The 27422-nt window shown below is 34.5% G+C and overlaps 1 protein-coding gene across 2 annotated transcripts; it reads right to left on the bottom strand.

Moving 5' to 3' along the window:
* Positions 1-224: 224 nt before the first annotated feature.
* On the bottom strand, positions 225-27378 carry LOC138696811 (serendipity locus protein alpha-like). 2 transcript variants are annotated; one of them, XM_069822233.1, is made up of 12 exons: positions 27219-27378; positions 26270-26464; positions 24181-24381; positions 21444-21620; positions 18305-18595; positions 15214-15363; positions 12578-12752; positions 9942-10144; positions 7289-7490; positions 5536-5736; positions 2415-2702; positions 225-755 (listed from the first exon to the last, which is right to left on the bottom strand). In XM_069822233.1, the coding sequence occupies exons 1-12, from the start codon at positions 27285-27287 to the stop codon at positions 628-630; spliced, it is 2280 nt and encodes a 759-aa protein (XP_069678334.1). In that variant the 5' UTR covers positions 27288-27378; the 3' UTR covers positions 225-627. The 2 variants fall into 2 exon arrangements, with proteins under 2 accessions (XP_069678334.1, XP_069678336.1); XM_069822235.1 differs by lacking the exon at positions 27219-27378 and adding an exon at positions 26787-27011.
* Positions 27379-27422: the final 44 nt, after the last annotated feature.

The following is a 27422-nucleotide window of genomic DNA, read 5'->3' as shown; positions in this document are numbered from 1 at the left end:
CACCTGCCGGGTGCCTATTCTTCAGTGAGACAGGTAGAAACAGGCCGGGAGATTATTCAATTCCTCCATTTTGATCTACTGCAGCGATCATCAGCACAGTGCACCCTTAGGCTAGTGTCTCTTACCTGCGAATATGACATTGCACCAGCGTACATCCATGGTTGCTGGCGGGTATGCTGTCTCCCTATCCCTTCTGCACGACAGAGCATATTTCATTGCACTTCTTGCACTTTACCCTTTTCAGTAAGTGTTGACGACCACTGATCTACTGTAAGATGCATGAATTCTTGTTGCCAGAGGAGTAAGAGAAACAGTAAAGTATTATAAAGTGTTGTTTATTTTGTTATTCAGCACTGTACTGTGTACATACTAATAGAAGCGATCAAAATGTTCGGTTGGATGCAAGTTGAGAATTGCATCACATCACATCTCTGTCAGAGACTTTTTCGTGAGTTTGTATTAGTACTGGCTGCAACTTCACACTTTTTCCATAATTATTAATGATAATAACCTTTGTATTTGTATAGGCTACACACTTTGAATGTCTCTTGCAAGGTTCTTGAATAGGCTTCTCACTAAGTGCAGATATAGTATACATTTTTGTTGTCTTGCAGTGCATAGTTCTCATTATACTCCCTCCACTTCAACACAAGTAACTGAATTGCTGTTTGGTGAATTCGGTGAACATTGCTCGTCATCAGAGCCAGTGAAGGTTACTAGTGTACTTGATAGTGACGTCAGTTTCTCCAATATATCTGAAACAAAATTCAATAGTAATAATAGAACCATACGTGTTTTGTCATCAAACATTGTAATTAGGAGTCAGCCTCTGTAGCATAGTGCGTATAGCACTGGCCTTCTGTGCTCAAGGGGTTGCGGTTCGATTCCGGCCCCGGTGGCATTTAAGTGTGTTTAAATTAGTTTTGTGGGATTTAATCGATCAATTTCTGTTGTAAGATTAATCGATCAAAAATATTTAATCGAATAATCAAGTCGATTAAAATTAATCGATTGTAGTTGATATTAATTATTATTTTGTTAATACAAACTCATAGTAAAAATTCCGACAATATTTCTCTCTCGGAAATTGCTTACTTAAGAGCACAAAAGTACTGTTATTTTCTAACTGTAAACCAGGTAACATATGGAAAATCTTTGCACAAACAGTTCAGAAAGAGATGGAGATATGAGGACAGTAACCTAGTCTATCTCTATTGAAAGTTGAAACAGAATGCGAAACTCTTACCAGTATTAAGTTTTATGTTTTTCCAAGAAAACTTCCACCTTTTTGTGAGCTTATTTTCCTAGCATATGAAATACATACTTTTCTGGGAATCGTCTCCTTCATCCCTTATAAAATAGCCATGTCTACAGTGTGTGCAAGTGAGAGTGTAACTACCTTCTTCTCTTTCTAAAACATGGTAATTCGATTACAATAGGGGCCAGTCTTCTGTTTCGACCGCTGTACTTTTGCAGTTTTTGTACTGAGTTTGTATATGAAGGTTGTGTGTTTAGTTTGATAAAGAAAAATAAATCGGTTTTCTGTGGTTTGTGAAAAGTATAACTCCATTATGTCATATGAGAATTTGAGAGGTAAACTCGGTAAAATGTTTGGATTTAAGTTGAACGATTATGGAGAAGTGCTGGACAAAAAAAAGTTTTTTTTTTTTTTTTGTGTTTAGTAATGCAGGAAACATTGTTACTAAACGTAGAGCAGCACTTAATTCGGAGCATGTGAATGCACTCACATGGTTAAAATCATGGATGAAGCAGTATTAACTGAGTCTTCATACTTTTTGTTTACGTTTGTCTCAAAATTTCCTGGAGAAATTGACACAATAAATTATAATCCTCATATCTTAATAAATATGTTAGTAATTAAAATAGTTGTTTTGTAATATAACGATACATATACATATATACAACTTAATATTTATGCTTATCACCGAACACAAGTTAAATTTAACAATAATTGTGTATTACAGCATATTAAAACATTTTTTTCAACTCTATCAAAACTCGATTAATCGATTAAATTCAAATAGTTAATTGATTAAATATTTTGATCGATTAACAGCACTAGTTTAAATGCGACAGACTCATGTCAGTAGATTTACTGGCATGTAAAAGGGATAAAATTCTGGCACACTGGCAACACTGATATAACCTCAGCAGTTGCGAGCATTGTTAAATAAAACATAATTTACAATAATAGCATGGATCTCATCATCTTGATTGAAATAGGTTTGTGATAAAGACATGTCATCATTGACTTGTATGAATTAAAAAGACATTTCATAGTGGCCAAAATATCAGTGATCTTGATCAAATTAATTTTGTGATAATAAATACAAGAACTGTCGTGATCATTGACTTTGAAAAGAAATTTCACAGTAGCCAAAACACCAGATTACCTGTTATTTCCAAACCAAGAGTGTCATTCTCCAAGGGAGCTAAAGGATGTCCGTTATCATCACCCTCATTTACTGAATCGTCACGGCTGAACAATCTTCTTTGAGCTTTCCGTTTGAAACTGTGTTTTGGAAACACTTTGAGGAGATGTTTCTTCTCAGACCTGGGAGTCTGATACAAGATGCTGCGATCTTGATGCAGTTTTCTTCCTTTCTCTATATATGGAAGAAGGTCTGCTTCGTCATTCAGATGAATCTCATTCAATTTCATGTCTATATTTTCAAACATATCTGAAAAAGAAAAGTTAGTTTTAACCTAAGGAGAAACTTCTGGAGTAACTGAAATTAGTATAAGATAAATAATTGTTCTTTACTCAATTCTGTGTACAAGTCATTTATTGATTTAAAATGGAATAATTAAATTTTAAGTGGCATCACAATAACCTTCACAGCCCTCACAGAGTGTAAGGAGCAGGGAGGACACTTTTTTATCGCCAGGACTCCCAAAATTTTCGATATTTCATTTTCTTTATTTTTCACTCTTTCTTGTGTTCGAAACTGACATTAATTCGCTTGAAATAAGTAAGAGCAGACTTGAATGTGTCTGCTGGATATAAATAAGAGGTAACAGACGTATCTGCTTGAAATAACTGCTGTTTCTATTTTTTATTTCTTCGCATTGCTGTTCCGGAAGAACAATGACGCAACTGTAAAACTGGGGTAAATATTAAAAGCACGCCTATCTGACTAGTACTATTTAAAAGTAACCAAAAATCGCAATATTTTGCTTTATTTTGAGTGTCATAACATTTTAAAAGTATTTATTATTTATTTATACATGTATTTATTTGTAAATAAGATTCTGTTTTTTGCTTCTCTTGAAAAACATTCTATGTTGCAGTTACATCGTTGTTCCTCTGGCACAGTAATTTATAAAAGACGCCCAGTGTCCTAGCAGTGTACAATAATATATCAAGCTCTCCATTATTGAAAAGTGATTTTTGACTATTAAAACAACAACAAATCGTGTTTATACAGAGTGATTTATATAGAACTAACACATTTATTTATTTTTTTTTTTTAAATTTCAAAACGAATGATGCTAGCCACAATGTGTTATACCTCAAATGTAGAGTATCTTTGGGAGATTACTAACCTCTATAGCAAATGTTGAAAATTCTTTATTTATTCGACTTGAAATTCACTTAATGACCAGTTTTTAATGTCAAATTAAGCAGGAGTTTTGATTCCCTGTCATGAGATGCGTATATGTTTATTCTTTATTCCTTATTGTTGGCAACTGTTTTCGACATTTTGTTTTAGTCGCTGAAAATGCAGTACACATTAAATCAATGGCTCTTCCTTGTGAAGCAATACTGGATTACGAATTCAATTACAGCTACTCAAAGGGCATACCAGAGAGAATTTGGTTTTCGTAATCCTCTCCCAAAGAAACACAATACTGGGACTGGTAAACAAATTGGAAACAACTGGAGTGAAAAAGGCAAATATTGTAATCCATAATCGTAAACATTTGCGCATCTCGTGACAGGGAATCAAAACTCCTGCTTAATTTGACGTTAAAAACTGGTCATTAATTGAATTTCCAACCGAATAAATAAAGAATTTTCAACATTTTCTGTAGAGGTTAGTAATCTCCCAAAGATACTCTACATTTGAAGTATAACAAATTGTGGCTAGCATCATTCGTTTTGAAATAAATAGAGAAAGAAATGTGTTAGTTCTATATAAATCACTCCATACAAGACATCTTTGCAATATCTTGGACACCCTTCACATGCTAGATAAGTAGTTTTATTTATACAGAACAATGATATTGCCATGGAAGAGACACACGGGGTAGACAAATGACTGCATATGCTGTTGAATTTAGTTGAATAATGTTTGTTTTCTTGTAAATTAAAGTTTTGTAATATCATATGTTGTTGGTCTTCACAATATCTTCTTCATCTCTAGAAAATGACATGTTCCTGTGTGAAGGTTTCAGAATACTGAGAATTTACAAATTCTAGTAGGGAAAATAGAGGTATGCTGCATCAGAGACACAGCTGGAAGTTCTATTGTTGAATATGTCGTTGATGAAATTGTTGTTAGGTAAACGTTAGCAATGACAATCAACATCTCTTCTTTCCAGATAACAGAAAACCTGGTATATCTTTGCTGTGCTGGGACTCCTGGAAGTAGCCATTTTGTATGCATTGAGAGTAAACATGTTGTTTGCTATAGAAACAATCGTGCTCTGTCGTTTGTTACCTGTTCCTTATATGCCTGCTCACATTTGCGCTGCATACCTTGACTTTGTGAAATTTTTCCCTTCACTCAAATCCATTCACGAATTTTTTCAATGTCACATATTGACAGCTAATTGATACTCAATTAGATTGTAGCCTTGTCTGTTACGAATATTTTGACACCACTGCAAACGTTCTATCGCTTCGCATTCTCGAGTTATACCACAGTCTAGTATATACAGTCGCGAAGCTCAATACGTAGTAAATATGCAAACATTAGATAGTTGCTCACCACTAGGATCGCTAATATTGCCTCATTACAGGCAATGCAAAATAGTACCGTCACAGTCTATTGTTTCTAGCACCCTCAAAACTCAAGCTTCGTGAATGTATATAGTAGACTGTGGTTATACTGTCTTGGCTGCTGTGTGACCTGCCAATTCGTGCCTCAAATTTTCTTCTTCTGTGTAATGCTAGATGACGTCATCTGCTCCAGTTCAAGGTCACATTGGATACATTGATCCTTCGTCTGTCTATCACCGTTTATTTCATTGGAATATGTTATGTAGTTTAGAAATCATAGACGCTACAAAATTCGCCGAAAATGTGTCAGTTGGCATTCTGGAATAACACTCTAGTATTGGATCGAACTTGGCGTATTCACGTCAAAAAATAATAAAAACCATATGTTTTGTTGAAGATGAAGACATGCAGAGCCATGAGGGAGTTTGGTGCACCGACCCGTAAGGGAGCAGCCAAAATTATTTGTCTTTGTAAAAACAGATTCTTGAACATATTTAATGACAAATTATCTCAGTTGATTGTATTACAACTTCTGGTAACCTATTGTAGATGATTAGTTAATATCTTACCCTGTTCACTATTGATGGTAACAGCTTTGCAGTCTTTTGCTTCCTCCAGTGAATTGTTACGATTCATGAGCTCATTCAAGATTGGTTGAAGCTTCTTAATTAGAGATACAACAAGTTTACACCGCTTCATTAATCTGGCATGGTATACAAAATCATCACCATCAGATGGGACATTGGAAGCAGCATAACACTCCTCACATGCTGAAAATACATTCATAATTAGGGTTAGGATTTCTATACATTATCTGATAAAAATAGACTAAATATGTAGCATGAAGAATATGATATATATTGACAATTGGAAACGTTTTGTTATTTCTGTATATAATTACATTGAATTCAGTTGGATTTTTACTAAGAGGGTCATATTGTCTTAATAATTCTACTAATAGTAGGTCGTATTCTGTACATTTCTCCTGGAAGAAGAGCACCATACAGTATAAGAACTAATGTAGGCTTATTCTATTTTAATTTCAGTTGTAGGCTATTTTTTTCGTCTTTAACATTCCTATTTTCTGCATGCAATAATGAATAATTGATTAAATGGCGATCTTACTCGTGTTAATTATGTAAGCATATGTGGCTTACAGCTGTTTCGGTGTTACTTGACACCATCCTCAGAGCCTACTAGATCTCGGCGCTATCTCAACTTCGCTGCCTGTTGTGTGGGTGCGTTCGTGTGATGAAGAGTTGTGTCAAATAGTGTGTGTGTTCTGAAATTGATCTGTGTGTTGAGAATTTGATTAGGCTGTGTTTTAGTGTGTCTGTATATTTCATATTGTTCTAGTGTGTTGAGTTTTTGGTTTTTGGGTTGTATGTGTAGGATTTCCATGACTGTATTTATGTTATTGTATGTATGGTTAGCATTGGTTATGTGTTCGGCATATGTAGATGTATTGTGTCCTCTGGTTATTGCTTTAATGTGTTCTTTGTATCGAGTTTGGAATGATCTGCCTGTCTGTCCAATGTAGAAACTGTCGCAACTATTGCATGTGTGTTTGTATACGCCTGTGTGGTTGTATTTATTTGTTTGTGTGTTGAGATGTCTTTGTAGTGTGTTTTCTGTTCTGTATGCTATGTTGTATTTCTGTTTTCTGAATGAGGATGCGATCTTGTGTGTTTTTTTGTTTTCGTATGTTAGTGTGATTTATTTCTTGTGTTTTGTGTGTTTTTGTGTTTGTTGAGTTTTTGTTTTGTCTTCCTTATGATGTTGTCTATTATGTTTGGGTTGTAACCATTTTCTTGTGCTATGTATTTGATTGTGTTCACTTCTTCATTGTAATGTTGTTGGCTCATGAGTATGTTGAGTAATCTGTGTACCATTGTCCTGAATGCAGCATGTTTGTGTTGTGTGGGGTGATTAGATGTGTTCTGTATGTGTGTGGTGGTGGTGGTGGTGGTTGGTTTTCTGTATATTTTGAAGGTGTGTTTGTTGTCAACTTTTGTTATGGTGATGTCTAGGAAAATTAGGAGAGATTATATTATTTTTTATAGTTAAGTCGGCTATAAGTAAATAATTTTACTCAATAATTTTTAACATATTTAGCCTACCCAAGGAATGAAGGACTTGGGGATTATCCAGGTCCTTAGCTATAGTCTAAGTGGTAGATATTCATTTTTTCTGAACAAATTGTTGCTATAACGTGGACAGAGATGTCAAAATATACACATAAAAAATATCCGAGTTAATAATTAATTTAGAAATAAACGAAATTCAGGCACTTAAGTTTGTACCATGAAACTTGTTTCTTACCATAATACAAGTCTTCAATAATTGGAGGAATCTTTAGTTCTGATGTGCACGGTTCCATTTCACGTGTGCTGATACGCAGATGTTTTACCAATTTTGAAGATTTCTTGTAGATGCCTTGTGATAAAGTTTTAATAAACATATAATCTCTTCTAAGCGACACTTTCAATAATGCCGCCATTTGATACACTTCTTCCTGGATAACCTGCAAGAAGAAAATCAATGTTAGAGCTGTAAAAAGTATTTCTCACGAACTATGTGACATTCTAATAATTATTAACAACTAACCATAAATATTACATCTACAGCTTAAGTAAGTTGATTCTAACTCATTCCCTCGAATTAAAAAAGATTGGCTGCACTGTAATCACTGCATCACTCCTAAACTTTGGAAACAAGTTTTCCGTCAACCCATTAAGAGCAAATGCTGGGTAACTTTCGGCTCTGAACCCTGACCCAATTCACTGGCATTATCACCTTCATCTAACTCAGATGGTAGGTAACCATCGCATTTGATATAGCATCGTAAAGTAAGCAATTAAAAAAACATTCTTGTATTTGCTTATGGCTGTTATAGTTATTCTATGATGACAAATTATGCGAAGAGTGTTTCATAAAGTCAAAAAGGTGTTTGATTTTTCAAAAGCACTAATATAATTAAATTTAATGTTTATTTCTTTTAAGACTTAAAGATTGCATACTTATTCATAATCAATCAACCAATCACGAATTAAATCTTTGTAGGCCTGCTTTGGCCTCATCAAGTAGGTACTTCAGAGGTCTTCTTCTCATCTTCAATACTACTGTATAGTATTTAAAGATAAAACACACATGTTAGGTCAATAATACAGTGTTCATATATTTGATAAAATACATTAAAGGTGATATATTACAATTGTATGAACATTAATAAATACAATAAGATTGTTAAAGATATTAGTTATAGTCAGACATGTTTTGGAGATGCTTCTCCATCTTCAGTGACTATTTACCACGATTGCAAAACGAAAACAATTGCAATTAATCTCATGTGTAATTATATTTAAAAAATTAATAACAAATGGAAAAATATAAGATATCTGAATTGTGATATTTTATAAAAGTCTTTCAGTAATTAGAAAATTTAAAAAATAATGGTATAATAATTTATATTATTATGTCTTCTATTGTATGCATATGGTAATTAAAATAATATCTTGATCTTTATATTACTTCCGATTTGAATAGTAAAAGACTAACGTTGTATCAGTCAACGTAATTTCTGTCTTTTCCCTCATTTCAGTTAGTCTCCTTTAAGCCAAGCAATAACATGGTTCGATCATCTGAACCACCCGGTGAGTCTTTCATCCAAGTTGCAATTTTGTCCATTCTTCTTTTATTCATTTATTTTTTAAATATGATCTGTATAAACTTTTTATCATAAGAATGTACATACATCATAAGATGTTAACTCTTTTAAATGTCAGTTCTACTATCACATTTTTATTTAATTTCATTATACTTTTTTATAATCTCTTATATTATTTTAATTACCATATGCATACAATAGAAGACATAATAATATTGGTTATAAATTATTATACCATTATTTTTTAAATTTTCTAGTTATTGAAAGAGTTTTATAAAATACGAGGGGGATCCAGGAAATAATGACCGTTTTGTTGTAATAATTAAAAAAAAAAAATTTATTTGAAAAAACAAAGTCTGTTACATAACTGAAGCTTCCTTTACTTCTCTACATAATCACCACCTACATTATCTGTTCACTAGCTTTAGAATTCCCGTGTTATACTCCTCTGCTGCCAGTTCATTAAGCCAGGTGTTCACTGTCTTCTTCAACTCTTCATCACTTCCAAAACGCGTACCACCCAGAAAGTCTTTCAGCAATTCGTCGAGTGATGTGCGCCTGTCTTGCAAGATTCTGTCGTTCACTTTAGTCTTCAGGTCTTCTGTGATGAGTGATGGGCGTCCGGGTCGAGTTTCATCGTGGACATTTGTTCGCCCATTGTTGAACATTTCGCACCATTTTCTCACATTTCTTTCATTCATTACAGTATCACCATACACTTCTTTCAATTGCCGGTAAATTTCTGCAGGTTTCAAATGTCGGGCATTCAAAAATCGAATCACACTCCTCACCTCACAGTCGGCGGGATTATCAATCACGTCGTTCATTTTGAAGTAACACAAAATGCACAATGGCGACTTGTTGCAACCAGTACTCACAACATTATGAGAACACATGTTAAGGAAGCCAGTTGACCTTCAAACAAGGAAGGGGAGTCAGCTGCGCTGTGGGTATGCGCGAACGGTCGTTATTTCCTGGATCCCCCTCGTATCACAATTCAGATATCTTATATTTTTCCATTTGTTATTAATTTTTTAAATATAATTAAACATGAGATTAATTACAATTGTTTTCGTTTTGCAGTCGTGGTAAATAGTCACTGAAGATGGAGAAGCATCTCCGAAACATGTCTGACTATAACTAATATGTTTAACAATCTTATTGTATTTATTAGTGTTCATATAACTGAAACATATCATCTTTAATGTATTTTACTACGGTATAGTTTTATAATCTATTATATACTAAGCATTTTGTTCTTGTTAATTCTCAAAATGTGTCGAACCCATCCACTAAATGGTAGGCTACCTGACAGAAAGCTGCTGGGTCCACAATGCCATCTATGAGTTTCTCAAGCTCTAGCACTTCTGACTGCCAATGATCAGACAGCATTTTGAGGTATTTTCTATGTAGAGACTGATCATTCTTTATGTAGTACGCTGTCACTGCTGGAACCAACTCAGGCTCGAGTGATTCTAAACTTGCAAGGCAGCTACGGATTCCTAAAATGCCTGAAAAATACACAAAATAAGCTTCATTATTTGATAGTTGTTAGATAAGGAACTTTGTTGTAAACAATGTCATTTCTGTATTTTTCACGAATTTCAGTGAGCAGACACTACTATTACAGCTGTTTTCAAATGGTGCTCTGGGTTAATGCTCAGCTCACTGAAGTCTATGCACTCGTATTTGTAGTTACAGGATATCTGAACTTACATCTGTATGTTAATGAATTCAATTATCTTGACTTTAAACTATAATTTTTATACATCTTAATTACACAACTTTTAACACTATATCACTTCGAAATATGTATTTATATGTCTTACTCGTGTTAAATTCTATCATACCTGGTTAACATGTTTCGACCTATTATTGGCCTTCTTCAGAGCTCTGAAGAAAGCCAATAATAGGTCGAAACATGTAAACCAGGTACGATAGAATTTAACACGAGTAAGACATATAAATACATATTCCAAATATAATTTTTAGGAGATTTAGATATTTCTGCAAACATTTTGAAATTTACTAAAGCCATAGGCATAATTAACAGTGTAATGAAACCTTCCCTAGTCCTAAAACATACCTGTTGTCATCTATATAAAACCCTAGCAGGACCGGTCATTGTGACTTGAGAGTTACGATTTCTGACTTCTGGGATATCTCTATTTCAATCGTGTAATTTTTGTGTCTTGGGGATAGGGTTGCCAGATCTTACGTTTTTATCTAGGGATGTGGAGGTTAATCGTCATTAAATTGTGGAAAAAATATGCGCGGAGTATTCGCATATATAGGGTAAAGGTTGGTAATATTGTGATAGTTCTTTTTGAGAATTTATTACGACTTTACTGAGCGAGAGGAAGATCGGTTTTTTGCATCAACGTATTAAGGGAATGTTCGTGGACAAGTTTCTGCACAAAACCGGTTCTTCTCTTGCTCAGTAAAATTGTAATAAATTCTCAGAAAGAACTATCACAATATTACTCGTATCACAATTTAATTAATTTATTTAACTAGCTAGCTAGTGAGTACAAATTAAATTTATAAAACAAAAATGTTTCTAGCCACTACTGTAAGAGCCGGGCTCATGTACGGAGTGGTCTTAGCCAATAATATAACATAAAATTTACAAATACAGAAAGTAACTTAATTCAAACCAATAAATAACACACAAGAGCAAAAAAAGAAGAAAGAGAAAAAAAAGCATATTAATATAAATTGACAATCAGACAGATGCCATGAATATAGTCGACAAAAATAAAAGGTAAAAAAATACATTTGTTAATATTGTATATCATGAATAATTTTATAAATTTCTTTTTTAAAAGCTTCAATTTTAAAATATTTCAAATTTGGAAAATGGTTTGTAATTTTATTATAAAGTCTTGGGCCAAAACTAGCACCATGTTTAAGAGCTGTATTTGTATGACATTTAGGCTCAATTAATGGGAAAGTAGACTTTGTCTCCAAGTACGATATCCATGTTGATTAGACTTATATTTTATTTGATTTCTGTGGTAGTAAGTTAGTAGACTATATTTATAAATTTCTTCAATAATTAATACTTTAAATTCTATATAAATTAAATTTGTTGAGTAATGCATATTTTTGGTCAGACAAATTTTTATTAATCTTCTGTGTAATAAAATTAATGGATTAAGTACAGATGATGCTCCTCCACGCCAATTTATTATACCATATTGTATTAATGATTGTACTAAAGCTAAAAATATTATTCTCACTGCCTCCTTAGTGATAAAATTTCGAAGTATTACGAATTTATAAATTATCTTTCTTATACTTGTACACATGAAATCAATTTGTTTATCCCAACGTAAATGCTGATATATAATAATTCCTAAATATTTAACTTGTGTGGAAGGTGTTAGATGTGGCCAATTACAATATTGCCAACCTTTGCCCTACGATATTTATGCTCAGTTCTTGGAGTAAATAATATTAGTAACAGTTATTGAATTTGTAAAAGGATAATTCCATAGTTCTGAATGAGACATAATTGTGCTTAATTCAGATGTTTATAATTACAAATTGTAAAAAAAGAGACAAAATTAATGTAACATTTCTGTTGTAGGAATAAGAGCCATAGACAGTAAAGTCTTTGTTTAACCAATCTCAGGAGGATTAATTATTTTGTTCCTAATGGATGGATAATGATGATAAGAATTGTTGGGATATCACAGGGGAACTAGAGTACCCAGAGAAAAACCCCTATGTTGCCTGGACCATGGACTTGTGCAACACAAGTCATAAATTCAAGGTGGATCAGGATCTGAACTCAGGCTTCCGCACTCTTCTTCTCGTGAGTCACAAACAATACAGATTGCACAAGAAATGGTTGTCAGTGGTGGCATTAGTGAAGAATCTCTCTGTACTTTCTAATTAAATATTTCCCATTTTAATGAAAATTAAATAAAAATACGTACGTTTTCTATCACCTGAGCAGGCCATTGCGAACATTCCAATTTGCATTATACGATCCATATGTAAATCAAACTTAGAGATCAGTTCATCGAGATCTTTTGCATATCGTTCAGTGACAGAAATGTTGCAAGACGCTTGGATAAGTTTCTTCAGTGGAGCATGTGAATCATAAAATACCTGTGAAAAATAGTTAATTAACACTGAATAAATAGATAAATGTGAAATTGTTCCTGCAAAAAAAATCATCAACATTTTTAAAATTCAAAATTATAACGTGATCTGATGGAACAAGCAATGGATGGAAAATGTTTTTGGTCAAATACAATACAATTTTTCTTCTCTCTCTCTCTCTCCCCTCCTACAGTCTACCAAAATAAATGGTAGTATATGACAGCTAAATGAAAATAATTATCCTCACAAAAATATACACTACACGTGGAAGTAACAAAAATATAATACTAAGCGAAAATACATAAGGTACTGCACTGTATATGTAACAACAATGAATATATTTGAAACTCAGATGACTCACTAAATAAATCTGACATGATTTGTTTAGGAAATTGCATTGTTACGAAATATGAATAAATGGAAACAGTCGTAATATACAGACTTATCTGGTTTCAAGTGAAAGAATGATCTTTCAAGTTTGAAACCTGCATTGACTTTCGAGATGCAGATCAGATCGTAGATTTCAAGCACAATAATTAATAATAGGTCCCTAATAAAAACAACAACCAAATTTCTTGACTTACAAATTGATAATGTATTAAATTGGAAAAATCATATTAGAAAAATTACCCTCAAACTAAACTCAGTATGTTTTGCTATTAGAGCTGTGCAAGAGATAATAAATATCAATACCTTAAAAACAGTATACTTTGCATACTTCCACTCGGTAATGAGTTTGGAATAATATTCTGGGGAAATTCTACAGATAGTAACAGTACAAAAAAGAGTAATTAGAATAATAGTACATGTCAAATCTAGGAAATCGTGTAGGACCATTAAAAAAAACTACAAATAATGCACATGACTTGTAAGTATATTTTTCATTAATAAATTTCCTCGTATGTAATTGTGAAAACTTTGTAACTAATGCAACAGTTCATAGCATAAATACTCGTAAAAAAATTATTTCCATCCTCTATCAGCAGGTCTATCGTGCTATCAAAAAGGAGTGTGTTATATGGCAGTGACAATTTTTAATAGCCTTCCTATGGATATAAAAAATCGAACTCAAAACACAAGATTATTTAGGGCCAAATTAAAGAAGTACCTAATTTCTCATGGCTTCTATTCTGTAGGTGAATTTATGACATTCAACAACGCTGCATGAATATTTCTGTCTTGTATTAAGTATCGATACTAATGCCTTGTATGGTACTAATTATTGTAAATCTCTTCTATATATATTCCAACTAGACTGTTACCATAATGAATAGAAAGAAGTAGTGGTCGCACTCTGTTAATTCAAACGGCCGATACCACGCGGCGCTAGTGCAGAGTTTGCTCAGTCTGTTCCGTGTGTAAGTACGTAAATACATTTAACGTAAGTTGCACTGTTTACCTTTCGCTCCATATACGTACATAACTGGCATTGTACTTACAACATTAAGACTATTTGAAAGAAAAACACATTCATATACATCACACTGTAAAACAAATAATAGTTTAATATGTAAAACTTAACTTAGGGCTGCTTGTAGGCATGCAATATGTACTCACCAACAGTTACTTGTCCGACACTTTGGAGAATTTACGAGATGATTTGGCGGCTCTTGGAGCTTGGAGTTCTCGTCAGATTTGTTTCGTCCGGAAGAAGAACTGACATTTCATATAGTGAAAAATTAGTTTCGGTATGATATCCATGGCATGATCCAAGCAGCATCCTGTTCCCGGCAGCTGAATTACAATTGAGGTAATACTGGCTATGCACTCGAGAAATATGTCGCCCCACATTCCATCGCTCAATTTTTCTTTTATTGTCTGTTCTGTTTGCATAAGCAAATGAAACATGCACGCCCTACAACCCGGAACAAAACACGAAGGCATTGCTTCAAATATAACACGACAAAAACATAATAATCTCGTCCTTTAATAAATAAATCGTGAGAGCTACTCACTTGTCACTCGTGTACGAATAATTGCAGATTAGTGTATTGGCACTTAAAGTATTTAACGCACTTAATTACACTAAAAAAGCAAACAAAATGAACGAAAACTCTACTGCTTCTTTTATGGATATTCGCTTCCAACTGAGCAATACCGATCGCAGCGCCACTAATTCTCTTGGTCACCGTCGACAATGCTGAACAGATAGGAGTGCGCACACTTCTTCTTTCTATTCGTTATGCTGTTACTATAATTAAGACTTTGTAGTACTATTAAGATTTTTTTGAAATGTTCCATATTCGAGCTGTGAAGCATTGTACGAATACCATGGAATGTAAATAAATACAATATAATACAGAACTGTATGTTAAATTAAACAGTTTCGAAATAAGAAATAATAAAAATAAAACTAGAAAATAATGCTTGCAATAAAATACGACATTAAAACTCATTGCATCATGTACAGTGCAGCCTAGAGTACTAAAAAAAAATAACATTCAAATAGCTTAGAGATAAGTGTTACCTCAAGTACTAGATTAAGCAGTGCAGTGTTGACATGTCGCTCTAGGGTCTCTAGTGCTTCAGCGAGTGAATAAGAATATAACTGACGAACACCTGAATCGAGTGTGTCAGAAGCAGATTCTTTCTTAATATTCTCATAAGCATGTAATACCTACAAGAGAAGGAAAAATTAAACACAAAGTCATGAGTGGAGTTAAAAATTTCAATAAGTGGATCATTGAGGCGTGTTGATATTGTCGCTTTTAAAGCTGATGGTCAGGAGATTATTGTTGTCCCAACAATCTGGTTTGAGTTAGGATGTCATCAAGCTCTCGAAGTCCACAAAGAAAAGCAGAACATCTATAAACCTACAGTGGACTATTTCAAATCTAAATATAACTTCAACCATATTGAAGTTTATGGCTTGCTAATAGGTTCTCCAAAGAGCTATTCCAAAATTCTTTGAGGATTTTAGAAAGACATTTGGCTTTCCAACTTCTCTTAGAGATAATACTGTTGTAAGTATTCTAAAAAAAATGATGCTAAATTTTAACTAACCATTGTTTCATTAATTTACCTTATATACGCGAATATTCCACGCATATTTTATCCGCAATGTAGCAAAAAAAACTGGGGTGCACGCATTATTTGAAATAAGGTTGGTACTGCTTCGCCTCAAACACTGGATCCCATTATACTATAGCGTTATTTGGCCTTGCACCTCGGTCTGTGTGGTGTAGAGCTAGGCAACATGATTCTTTTTCAGTAGATTCCAACGATTCAATCATACATTAAGAATTGATTCTAATGATTCATTCACGATTCTTCCCAGTCTGCGATTCCTACTATTCTTTTGAATCGTCAACATACAACTCAGAGACTCTTCCTTTTGCAAACCACGGGTATAACAAAAACGTTCTACATCTCTCGCATAGATGGCATGAAAGATGAGACATTGGATGTATCTTTCTGATTGGCTGGAACCATTCATCTTGACCTCCATTAGTCTACAAAATTATGACTTAGAATTTGAATGTACATCATTAGGTAGGATTAAAAAAAAAATTATGGTTTATTAGTTATGGCTCGCAACTGCAGAGGTTATATCAGCCAGAATTTTGTCCCGCAGGAATTCTTTTACATGCCAGTAAATCTACTGACATGAGCCTTTTGCATTTAAACAAACTTAAATGCCATCAACCAGAGCCGGGATCGAACCCGCAACCTCGAGCACAGAAAGCCAGCACTATACTGACTGCACTACCGAAGCTGACAGTAGGATTAATTTCTTGCAAATAAAACACAAATTACAGCCAATTTTTTCTCTCCTAAAATTAGGATGCGTGGATTATTCACGTATATATGGTATATTTCATTGGATGTTTCTTTTACTGTATTACTAGTATTGTTCTGTGTTTCTGTACCAGAATTAATTGTGGCTATATACTGAGTCTAAAGGCTACCTTCAGTGGAGGGCGTTTTTGGCAATAATAATAATAATAATAATAATAATAATAATAATAATAATAATAATAATAATAATAGCAATTATTATTATTTTTGTTAATTGCTATTATTGTTATTATTATTATTATTATTATTATTATTATTATTATTATTATTAAAGTCCACTGGTGTGGAGTAACAGTTAGCATGTCTGACTGTGAAACGAGTGAGCCTGGGTACAAATTCTGATTGAGATAAGTTACCTGGTTGAGGTTTTCCCTCAATCCTTCAAGAGCAAATGCTGGGTAACTTTCGGCAGTGGATTCTGGACTCATTTTGCTGGCATTATCACCTTCGTCTCGCTCAGATGCTAGATAATAGTTGATAAAGCGTCGTAAAATAAGCCAAATTAAAAAAAAAAATATTTCGACCAAAACTTTTTCTTGTCAATAAAATTATTTCACAGCTTCTCTTGTCATTGTGCATAAACCAACAGAAATCATGTTTTATTTCGCTAAGTATTTTCTTTTAATTGTAGCTTAAAGGTGTAATCTACATAGATGGACAATTAATCTGAGTAAAATTCAGATTAAATATAGTTTACTTCAAAAAAAGTTTGACTGCAATTAAAGCACTGTTGAATGTTATGTTTTATATAACGACGCTTGCAACTGCAGAGGTTATATCAGCGTCGCTGGATGTGCCGGAATTTTGTCCTGCAGGAGTTCTTTTACATGCCAGTAAATTGACTGACATGAGCCTGTCGCATGCACTGTTGATGAAGTAATTATTTACAACGAATGAACATTTTTAATTTCTTGAACAGCAGGTGTAGTCCTCCAGACATTATGGGGGTTGTGTGTGAATGAAGTAGCCACCAAAACGTTAAAATATAGTGTTCACTTAAATCGGCTACAACTTGCCATTTAACCAATGGATACCATCCCACTGTGGAATCCTGGGAAATGAGAATGCGGATGCTTTAGCAAAGAAGGGCAGCACTGCTGCTTACAGACCTGTTACTAAATCTGCGTATTACTCTGTGAAGAGATTTATTAAATCTACATTCAACAAACAAAATTTGATAATAAATCTCAAGGGAAAAAATGGAAGTCTCTGCATCATAATCCACAGTTAATTCCCGATTTACCACGAACATCGTCTTAGCTGCATTTAGATTGGCAACAGGCCATGATTGTTTGGCCAAACACCTGCATAGAATTGGAATATATCAGTTCCCTAACTGCCCATTGTGCAACTCAAACCAAGAAATGGATTCGGAACACCTCAAAATCTGTGCTTCAGTGGCTGACCATGATAATATCTTTGAAAAATATTGGAGTGCAAGAGGTCAAATGACTTTATTGTCAAACCCCTGCAGTGGCTGAGTTATCAAATCTTAGCCTGTGTGAAAAATCCATAGTGACAGTGACACTTGGAGCAGACAAGGTCGCAGTTGTGGTTTTCCTCGGGGTTCTCCTGTTTCCCTATATCAGGCATCTACATCTTTGTCAACATTTCTCCATTCCGTCGTCATTCTATAACATTTCTCAGCTGGCGACACATAAAGAGGCCTGGTCAAGGGATGAGTGGGGTTGCCTGCTCGAAACTTGGGGACAATTATTAAGTAAAATTGCGAATGTAAATATAATTTTAAAAACACTAACCTTGTGGCAGTTCAGTTTTATGTTTTCAGAATCATTTTCAATGGACACTTGGGCTATAGCCATGGCGTGACAAAGCAGCTCATCTATGAAACCTTTTATTTGGGGAAGAATATCATTAAATTCTTCAACTTTGACACATGCCAGCATTTCCAAAATGAGGTCCATTCTATGTACAAACTGGCCATCACACATTTCTTTTTCTTCATCTTCTTTCGGAATAGGTGCCTCAGTTAGATTATAGAGTTCTGAAAAACACCACTGTATCCGTGGGATCAAGTAACTCATCGACTCCTGGAAAGAAAAATGTATTCATGTTAAATAATAGGATCTTATAACAGCATAATTACATATAAATTATATACTAAATTAGAAGATGCATCTTGCATACCAGTACATTTTTTTTTTTGAGGGGGAGGAGATCTAATGATAGGTATTTGACTTTTCGTCATTCTCCCATATGAAGCCCAGTTGTGTAGACCAATTTACTGACAGAATCGTTTCCCAGGGTGCGATATACAAGACTGGTCTATGCTACACCCATGATGAAATGAGATGATGGGATGCCATAGGGAAACCGGAGATCCTGAAGAAAATCCTGGTGTTATCTGGACCATATCACACATTCGATTTGGCAAACACAGTAGAAAAAATCTGTGCCCATCTACAGTAGTTTCCTCAGAAATTACGTCTTTTGTCTAAGGAGGAGGAATATTCCTACTGTCCACACCTGTGGAGTAACAGCGTGTCTAGCCGCGAAACCAGGTGGCCCGGGTTCGATTCCCAGTTGGGACAAGTTATCTGGTTGAGATTTTTTTCCGGGGTTTTCCCTCAACCCAATAGAGCAAATGCTGGGTAACTTTCGGCGCTGGACCCCAGACTCATTTCACCGGCATTATCACCTTCATCTCATTCAGACGCTAAATAACCTAAGATGTTGATAAAGTGTCGTAAAATAACCTACTAAAGTAAAAAAAAAATTAAAAAATAATCCTATTTCACGTGCCAAAGAGCGGCAAAGATAGTGAAATTGCGGCTATAGAGAATTACTGCTGTTCACGAGTTGCAGGAACTGGATAGGAAGAAACGAATTCGTTGCTGCACGTAATTCTTGGCTTTAATTGTGTGGCTACCTGACATCCTAAACATCACATGGTTCACAGACAAGGATATCTGAATCTCTCATAATCCACATGGTATTCATAAAATGCCACCTGCACAGAAGATTGGAGTTTGATGTGCAGTTTCGACAAACCGTATAGTGAGGTCATTTTTTCGGACATGATAAATACAGGAATTTGTTGAGCAGCTGGACGAAATTGAACTGATTCAAAGTTATTTTGAACATGGCACACGTCAGCTCAGTCTCTTGCCCTAATCAGAAGTTTCTTTGATAACCAAGTATTGTGGCCACTCAGATCACCAGATTTAACGTCATCAGATTTCTTCTTATAAGGTTACTTTAAAGATTGAGTTCATCGAAATCGACCACGAACAGTTGACGATCTGAAGACCAGCATCATCACTGAAATCAACGGCATTAACCAGAGCATATTGCAGTGAACTGCCAGAAACCTGGAGGCAACAGGTACCGATGTTTCTACAGGAAGGAGCAGGCCATTTTCAGCATTTAGTGTGAAGGTAAGTAATTCTTTCATAGATACTTTACATTTAGAAATTAGTTGCATGTTCGTAGTTGCTATCAGATAGAAATGGGACAATTTAAAAAATCACCCATTTTATATTTATTAATTGCTTTGCAGGCTATATCTATATGAGTAGAAACCCTGATCACACATACAACAGAATGGTCATTCCCATGTTAAAAATGGTAACATGTGGAAGAGAACAACCACCATAATCACCACTGTCGACTGGTAACCGCTAGATGGAAGTACAGTTGCTCCATGCAATTCAAATGAAAGTTATGACGTGATTTCTTCTGCAGTAGCTAGGTGGCAGTATAGTGAAATTGATAAGAATTGTTGTTTTAAAAGCTGGTAAGGCTGATCAATCTGTTAATATGTGATTTGGGTTAGAAGTCACTTTAATCTGGATGATGTGCTGTAGCAAAGTGGAAACCAATAAATATCCGTCTGCTTCCCACTCTTTTTTTTTATGGATGAGAGCCTATTTTGCGTTTTATTTTAGTTTCTTTACATCATATTTTAAAATAGTCTTATTAATATGTGCATTAAATATTGCAATGTAAGATTGTTAAGGAATGGTATTAAGTATATAATAATAATAATAATAATAATAATAATAATAATAATCCGTGGTGTCACAGCCCTTGAAGGGCCCAGACCGACCAGCTGGCTGCTGGCCTGACGTTCACATGCCGAAGCAGAGGTGGACGATCATCCAACCAGAATGGAGGTATCGTGTTGTTAGCACAATGATCCCCTCAGCCATTACAGCTGGCTTTCCCAACTGGATTTCGCTACCTATCGTAGCTCCCTAAGTGCATCACGATGCTGGGTGGGCACCGGTCCCATACACTGGCCGAAATTTCATGAGAAAATTTCTTCCCCCATGAGGACTCGAACCAGCGCGCATTCCGTAATGCCAGTCCTAGGCAGGATGCCTTAGACAGGCACAGGACATGGTATTGTATAAGAGCGAGAAATTGTGTGTAAAATGTGCTGATATTTCAAAACCTAATCTCGTAATGCCAAATACAACACGTGCTCATCTGCTACCATTGTTGCAATATGTCACGAAAATATACCAGTAGCTTCTGCTTGTGGAACCAGGCTTTGTACGATACAAAACATTGCCAGAGAAGCTAGGAGTTGTCTTTATGAAAGCAGATGTAAATTTTTTATTACCTGAGAAACTGTACATGTATGGCGAAAAGAGACCATAGATTTGGACACCTTTGGGTGGTTCTGTTCCAAAGCAATTAGATTGCAAACTCTCAAATATATTGTAATATCACTCATGCGGAAACGAGCTTTATTCATTCACAGCTTCCATACTTTAATTGTGTCTGCGCACTTTTTGTATTCATACAAACTTCTGATCTTCAGGATCAGCCAACTATAAGAATGGAATATTGTGAAAAATGACAGACATTGTTTTGGAACACATTTCCTAAAGTCAGTGGTAACATAAGGCACTAATTAAGATATTATCTTACCTGAAAAGTAACTGTTTCATTTAATCCCTCTGCCTGATAAACATTTATCATTAGTCGAAGACACTTGTTAATCTGGCTTCTACACAGCAAGATCGTGTTCTTGTGCTTCTGACTAGCCAGATCACGAGCATAGACATCCAGCAGTCTGTTACAGTCTTGCATCACATCAACTAAGTTCTGCAAAAGTAATGAGAGTCATCATTAGGGGGTGGATTCATATGCACTAAGAAACGGCAAAATATGCATGCACTTAAAAACCTGGATATAATTATGCACTAAAATTAACAAAATATGCACTTTTAAAGTTGAGAAAAAAAAATATCAATTTACTACTATTCATGGTTTTTCTGTTACTTACTTACTGGCTTTTAAGGAAGCCGGAGGTTCATTGCCGCCCTCAAGCCCGCCATCAGTCCCTATCCTGAGCAAGATTAATCCAGTCCGTACCATCATATCCCACCTCCCTCAAATCCATTTTAATATTATCCTCCCATCAACGTTTCGGCCTCCCCAAAGGTCTTATTTCCTCCGGCCTTCCAACTAACGCTCTATATGCATTTCTGGATTCGCCCATACATGCTACATGTCCTGCCCATCTCAGACATCTGGAGTTAATGTTCCTAATTATGTCAGGTGAAGAATACAATGCGTGCAGTTCTGCGTTGTGTAACTTTCTCCATTCTCCTGTAACTTCATCCCTCTTAGCCCCAAATATTTTCCTAAGAACCTTATTCTCAAACACCCTTAATCTCTGTTCCTCTCTCAAAGTGAGAGTCTAAGTTTTACAACCATACAGAACAACCAGTAATATAACTGTTTTATAAATTCTAACTTTCAGATTATTTGACAGCAGACGAGATGACAAAAGCTTCTCAACCGAATAATAACAGGCATTTCCCATATTTATTCTGTGTTTAATTTCCTCCTGAGAGTCATTTATATTTGTTACTGTTGCTCCAAGATATTAAAATTTTTCCACCTCTTCGAAAGATAAATTTCCAATTTTTATAGCTTCATTTCGTATAATATTCTGGTCACGAAACATAATCATATACTTTGTCTTTTCGGGATTTACTTCCAAACCTATCGCTTTACTTGCTTCAAGTAGAATTTCCGTGTTTTCGCTAATCGTTTGTGGATTTTCTCGTAACATATTCACGTCATCAGCATAGACAAGAAGCTGGTTTTTCTGTTACACATAAGAATATTAAGACACCATCAGTTGCTAAAGTTGCATGTCGCACTGCTTAAGCATTACTCTTCTAGCACATTTTTCGTCAGGCATCATTGATAAAACTAATTCAAAATTAATAACTTTCTTGCAGCTAATCTGTTCTAAAATACAATGCATTCTACACTGTCGAAGTTTCTAAGACCTGGTGATGATAATAATAATAATAATAATAATAATAATAATGATAGCAATGATGATGATGATGATGATGATGTATGTATTTATTCACACTGCAATGGGTATATACCCGGTGGCAGTGGTAACTAATTACACTCAATAATGACAATAATAAACTTATTAATTAAAAATACAATTAATAATAATACTAATAATTAATACTAACAATAATTTATAATAATACTAATAATAATAATAATAATAATAATAATAATAATAATAATAACAGGAAATATCCTAAATTAAATGAAGCACGATCACTTAAAATAACATTAAAATAAATCTAATTTGTATCTTAAACCTAAGTTCGAACTAAAACCCACGAGTATGATATGTTCATATCTGCACAAGTACCTTTCAACATTACACTCATTTTGCTGTCAACTCACTCACTGCACTGGAACTACGACACATTTCACTGATTCTATCCTGATTTCACTAACACTTCAAAAACACTTCACTGTTCAAATACTTTGCACTGCCACTATAAACTATAAAGCTTCACTGACAGAAACACAATTCACTTACACAACACACTTCACTGACACAACATAATTCTTCACTGATACAACTCTTCAATAACAAAATATCATTTACACCCTTTAAATACTGTGTATAATTACCGTCTATTAGTAAAGTCCTTAAGCCTATTTTTAAATACATTTTTAGTTGTTGGTAAAGCCTTTAGTAAGTCTGCAGGTAAAGCATTCCAGTCCCTGATAGTACGATTGAGAAAAGAAAGCTTTCCAGTGTCTGTCCTCTGTCTTCTTTCCCTCAATTTATATGAGTGGTCGTTCCTTGAAGGATGATGGTAATAATAATAATAATAATAATAATAATAATAATAATTGACCCATTATTTATATCTAAACTTTCAGTAATTTAGTCTTTTCATCAGGTTATGTTACGAATAGGGTTGCCGTTTTTATGCAGGTAGAGCTAGTACATGATTTGTCTTCCGATGAATCATCTTCTCTACAGCTAAGAGTTTCACCTGCCCTTTGCCTTCACTCTTACCTCCGAGCAAGGGCCCTCCATATTTATGCCCCCCCCCCCCCATAGAGAGGGTATCTCAGTATTTTTTATTCACCAGGAGCTAGACTCCTTGTTGGTTCACGTGTCTTTATTATCATAACCATTCAGACCACTCCATCATATCTGGAGGAATACCCTATTGCCACCCAGGAAATACACCTGATAGGAGTTATGAGGTCCCCACATGGAACAGAAATGCTGCTAAAAGCGTGAAGGATGATGATGATAGTATGCTATGAATTCTGTGCATGTCAGAATGTTTAATTGTATGAAATGATATTGTGTACTTACCTCAAACTGAATAAGAAGATCAACACTCTTGGCACTTTGTAAAACTGCAAGAGCTTTCCGGCATTTTAACAGAGATTGTTGAATTCTTTCAATTGACAAGTTATCTATCTTGTGCAGCAATCCAATTAAAGATTCTAGAAGATTTCTGCCTATTTTCTGAACTTGTGTAAGTGGAACATCATTCCCACTTTCGATTGAACTCTATCATGCAAAAGAGTACATGAATTCATAAACAAAAAGATACATAAAATTGTAATTAATTTTTATTGCATTATAAAAAGTAAAATTGCGCATTCATGTTGGATGAAAACTGACTCCTATCTTTTATAACAACTAAAAAGTTTATTTTCAAAATGTTTCTGCCAATTGTTGAAAAAAAAACCTACAATATCTTCTTGTGGCAAAATCATGCATGTTTTGACTATTTCATATACATTTTTTAAATGTTCCTTTTTATTTCAATATAAAATTTTGCCTATGGCATTATTTTGTTGAAATTTTTGTGCCTGTAAATTAAAAATAGAATTAAATTAAATCCGTGGCGCAACAGCCCATGAAGGCCCAAGGTCGACCAGCTGGCTGCTGACCTCACGTCCACATGCTCAGCAGGACGATCCTCCAGCCATTGTCTATAAATTACTTATAACAGTTGAAGCATTTTTTTTTACAAAAAAACAACTATAGGCCACAAAATTCTTTAGTCCAGATATCTTTGAATATTTTCTAAATTAAAATTTATTTAAATTAAAGGTAATGGATTAATTTTGTTCAAAATTAACGTTAAGTTGGAGATGGACATTAAAGGAACAATCAAGCAATGATCACTATTTAAAAATACAGTTTTGGAGTAAGTCTGTTTTCTGTAAAAGATGCGCAAGTACAAATAATCTATAGCCGTGTTCATTGATTGTGCCAAGGAGACTTGAAAATATGTATCTGAATAATAATAATAATAATAGTAATAATAATAATAATAATAATAATAATAATAATAAAATGCGAGATCCATAAGAAACAGTTACCGTTTTTTTATTAGGTTATTTTACGACGCTTTATCAATATCTTAGGTTATTTAGCGTCTGAATGAGATGAAAGGTGATAATGCCGGTGAAATGAGTCCGGGGTCCAGCGCCGAAAGTTACCCAGCATTTGCTCATATCGGGTTGCGAGAAAACCCCAGATAAAACCTCAACCAGGTAACTTGCCCCAAACGGGAATCGAATCCGGGCCACCTGGTTTCGCGGCAAGACGCGCTAGCCGTTACTCCACAGGCGTGGACGTTACCGTTTTAAAGAGTTATAATTTTAATTCCCTTATTATAATCTCTGTGGTTCTGGGAGAATTTATATTGGCAACGTTGTTGTCCATTGTTGATATTGGCTATGGCTATTACTGCATGTAGTGATTAGTTCGCCGTCATAGGCAAACATGCAGTACTTACTTCGACAGCATATTTTAGTACTGAAAACATATTGAATGACAAATTCCCTGGTTAAAACTCATAGAATATTTCGGTGTGCCCAATGTTCCAACCAAGCCAACAATTTTGTCGATAGTGAGAAAGTTGGAGACTACTGGATCGCTTTTAGCGAGTGGAAAACCCGAAAACATATTATACCTGCAATGCCTCAAGCTTGTATAGTCTATGTTCGAGAACGTTTACTAGAAAGAAATCGTTTCGCCAATTAAATGAGATACGCTACTCATATGGCACATGTCAGAGAGCAGCAAAGAAATCGCGTTTACGAGCATACAGAATGCATGTAGTGGAACTGAAGGAACCAGACTTGCAAAAGTGAGTGCGTTATTGCCAAAACACGTTGTTGAAGTGAGTACTGCATGTTTGCGATATTGCGGCTAACTGATCACTACATACGTTCTGCAATAATCGCCAATATCAACAATTGCGCCAGGGATGCCACTATAAATAATTCTTCCAGAACCACAGAGATAATAATATTCAATTTCAAGTTTATATTAACTTCCAAAAATAAATTATAACAACATGGTAAAGGTTTATATCTGCAACACCCTGTAATAATAATTGCATACCTAATGAAAATGTAAAACCTAAAATACTTTCAGTTACCTTTAGCAATTGAAAAGATTCATTGAATTCATCTATTGTTGTCTTAAATTCTTCTTTGTGCTCCTTACAGTACTCCAGTGACTCAAATTCCACTAACATGTTGGATATTTCGTTCCAAGTCCTGGTTAGCGTTATAAGTGAATCCGTTTTACTGTTCATCAAATCTGCACTTTGTAACGACTCAAGTTTCATTACCTGAAACATGAACTGTTATTCTGAAAACATCTTCAATATTCTGTACATCACATGCCAATTTTCCGGATGAAATCTGAAGTCGATTTTTATTAACATTTTGTCTTGTTTGTCATCAGGACTGAAAAGTGTCCTGATTTTTATGCATATAAAGTCGGCTTAGTATTTTAATAATTGTGTTAGTACCGTAATTTAATATTTTCATTTCTAGAAGTATATTTATGTCTGCCATAGTACAAAAAGCTGAATTTATAAGCAATTTAATTTAGTTAGTGTTAGTTTATAGATTTAATTGTTACAATTTTGCTCTGTGTAAGTAATTTACCTTCAACATTGTTGGGTAAACTATAACAAACAAATAAAATAATAGGCTGTATCAGAGACAGCCGCAAGTTTTTTTGTGTGAATATGTCGCTTCTATGGTGTAAAAGTACTCCCTGATCATGTAGTGAACATGGTGCAAGAAAATATCAAGCAATGAAGTCGCGATATGACCTAGACGTCAAAGAGACTATGAATAAATTTAAAAAAAAAATCAAGGAACACACAACCAAAGCCAAGGGACAGAGAATTCCACTTTCCTAATGGGAATCGAACCTAGATTCGTTGGATTTGTAGCCCGAAAGGCTACATCTTAAGCCATACCATAGAACCCAACATAGGCTTAAATTTTTATTAAAGTGTAACACTATTAATTTAAGAGATTGCCAATTTATTCTTGTTCATGTCAATATCATTAAAATCAATCTATACTAACCTTTTCTACTATTTGTTTTATGATCTTAACTATGGACTTGGTGCGTAAAATAAAACTCTTGGAATCCATAATGCGTAGAAAAAGAAGTGTCAAATATTTCACGTTTTAAAGATAATTTATCAATAGCGGTGATTTTATTACGTTGAATTCAAATTGTAAGACGTTTAATATCGACACTTTTATCGATAGTGTAAATATCAATTA

Source organism: Periplaneta americana, chromosome 3 (genome assembly GCF_040183065.1).
Source record: "Periplaneta americana isolate PAMFEO1 chromosome 3, P.americana_PAMFEO1_priV1, whole genome shotgun sequence".
In the NCBI taxonomy this organism is placed as follows: domain Eukaryota; kingdom Metazoa; phylum Arthropoda; class Insecta; order Blattodea; family Blattidae; genus Periplaneta; species Periplaneta americana.
Note: the sequence above shows the minus strand (reverse complement) of the source record. Positions and strands in the feature narration are given on the sequence as shown.

Coding starts and splice junctions, on each gene's coding strand:
- LOC138696811 (XM_069822233.1), bottom strand. CDS start 27,287: ATGGATTCCAAGAGTTTTATTTTACGCACCAAGTCCATAGTTAAGATC. Junction 26,465..27,218: donor TAAAACAAATAGTAGAAAAG/GTTAGTATAGAT, acceptor TTCATGTTTCAG/GTAATGAAACTTGAGTCGTT. Junction 2,703..5,535: donor TACCATCAATAGTGAACAGG/GTAAGATATTAA, acceptor TTTCTTTTTCAG/ATATGTTTGAAAATATAGAC.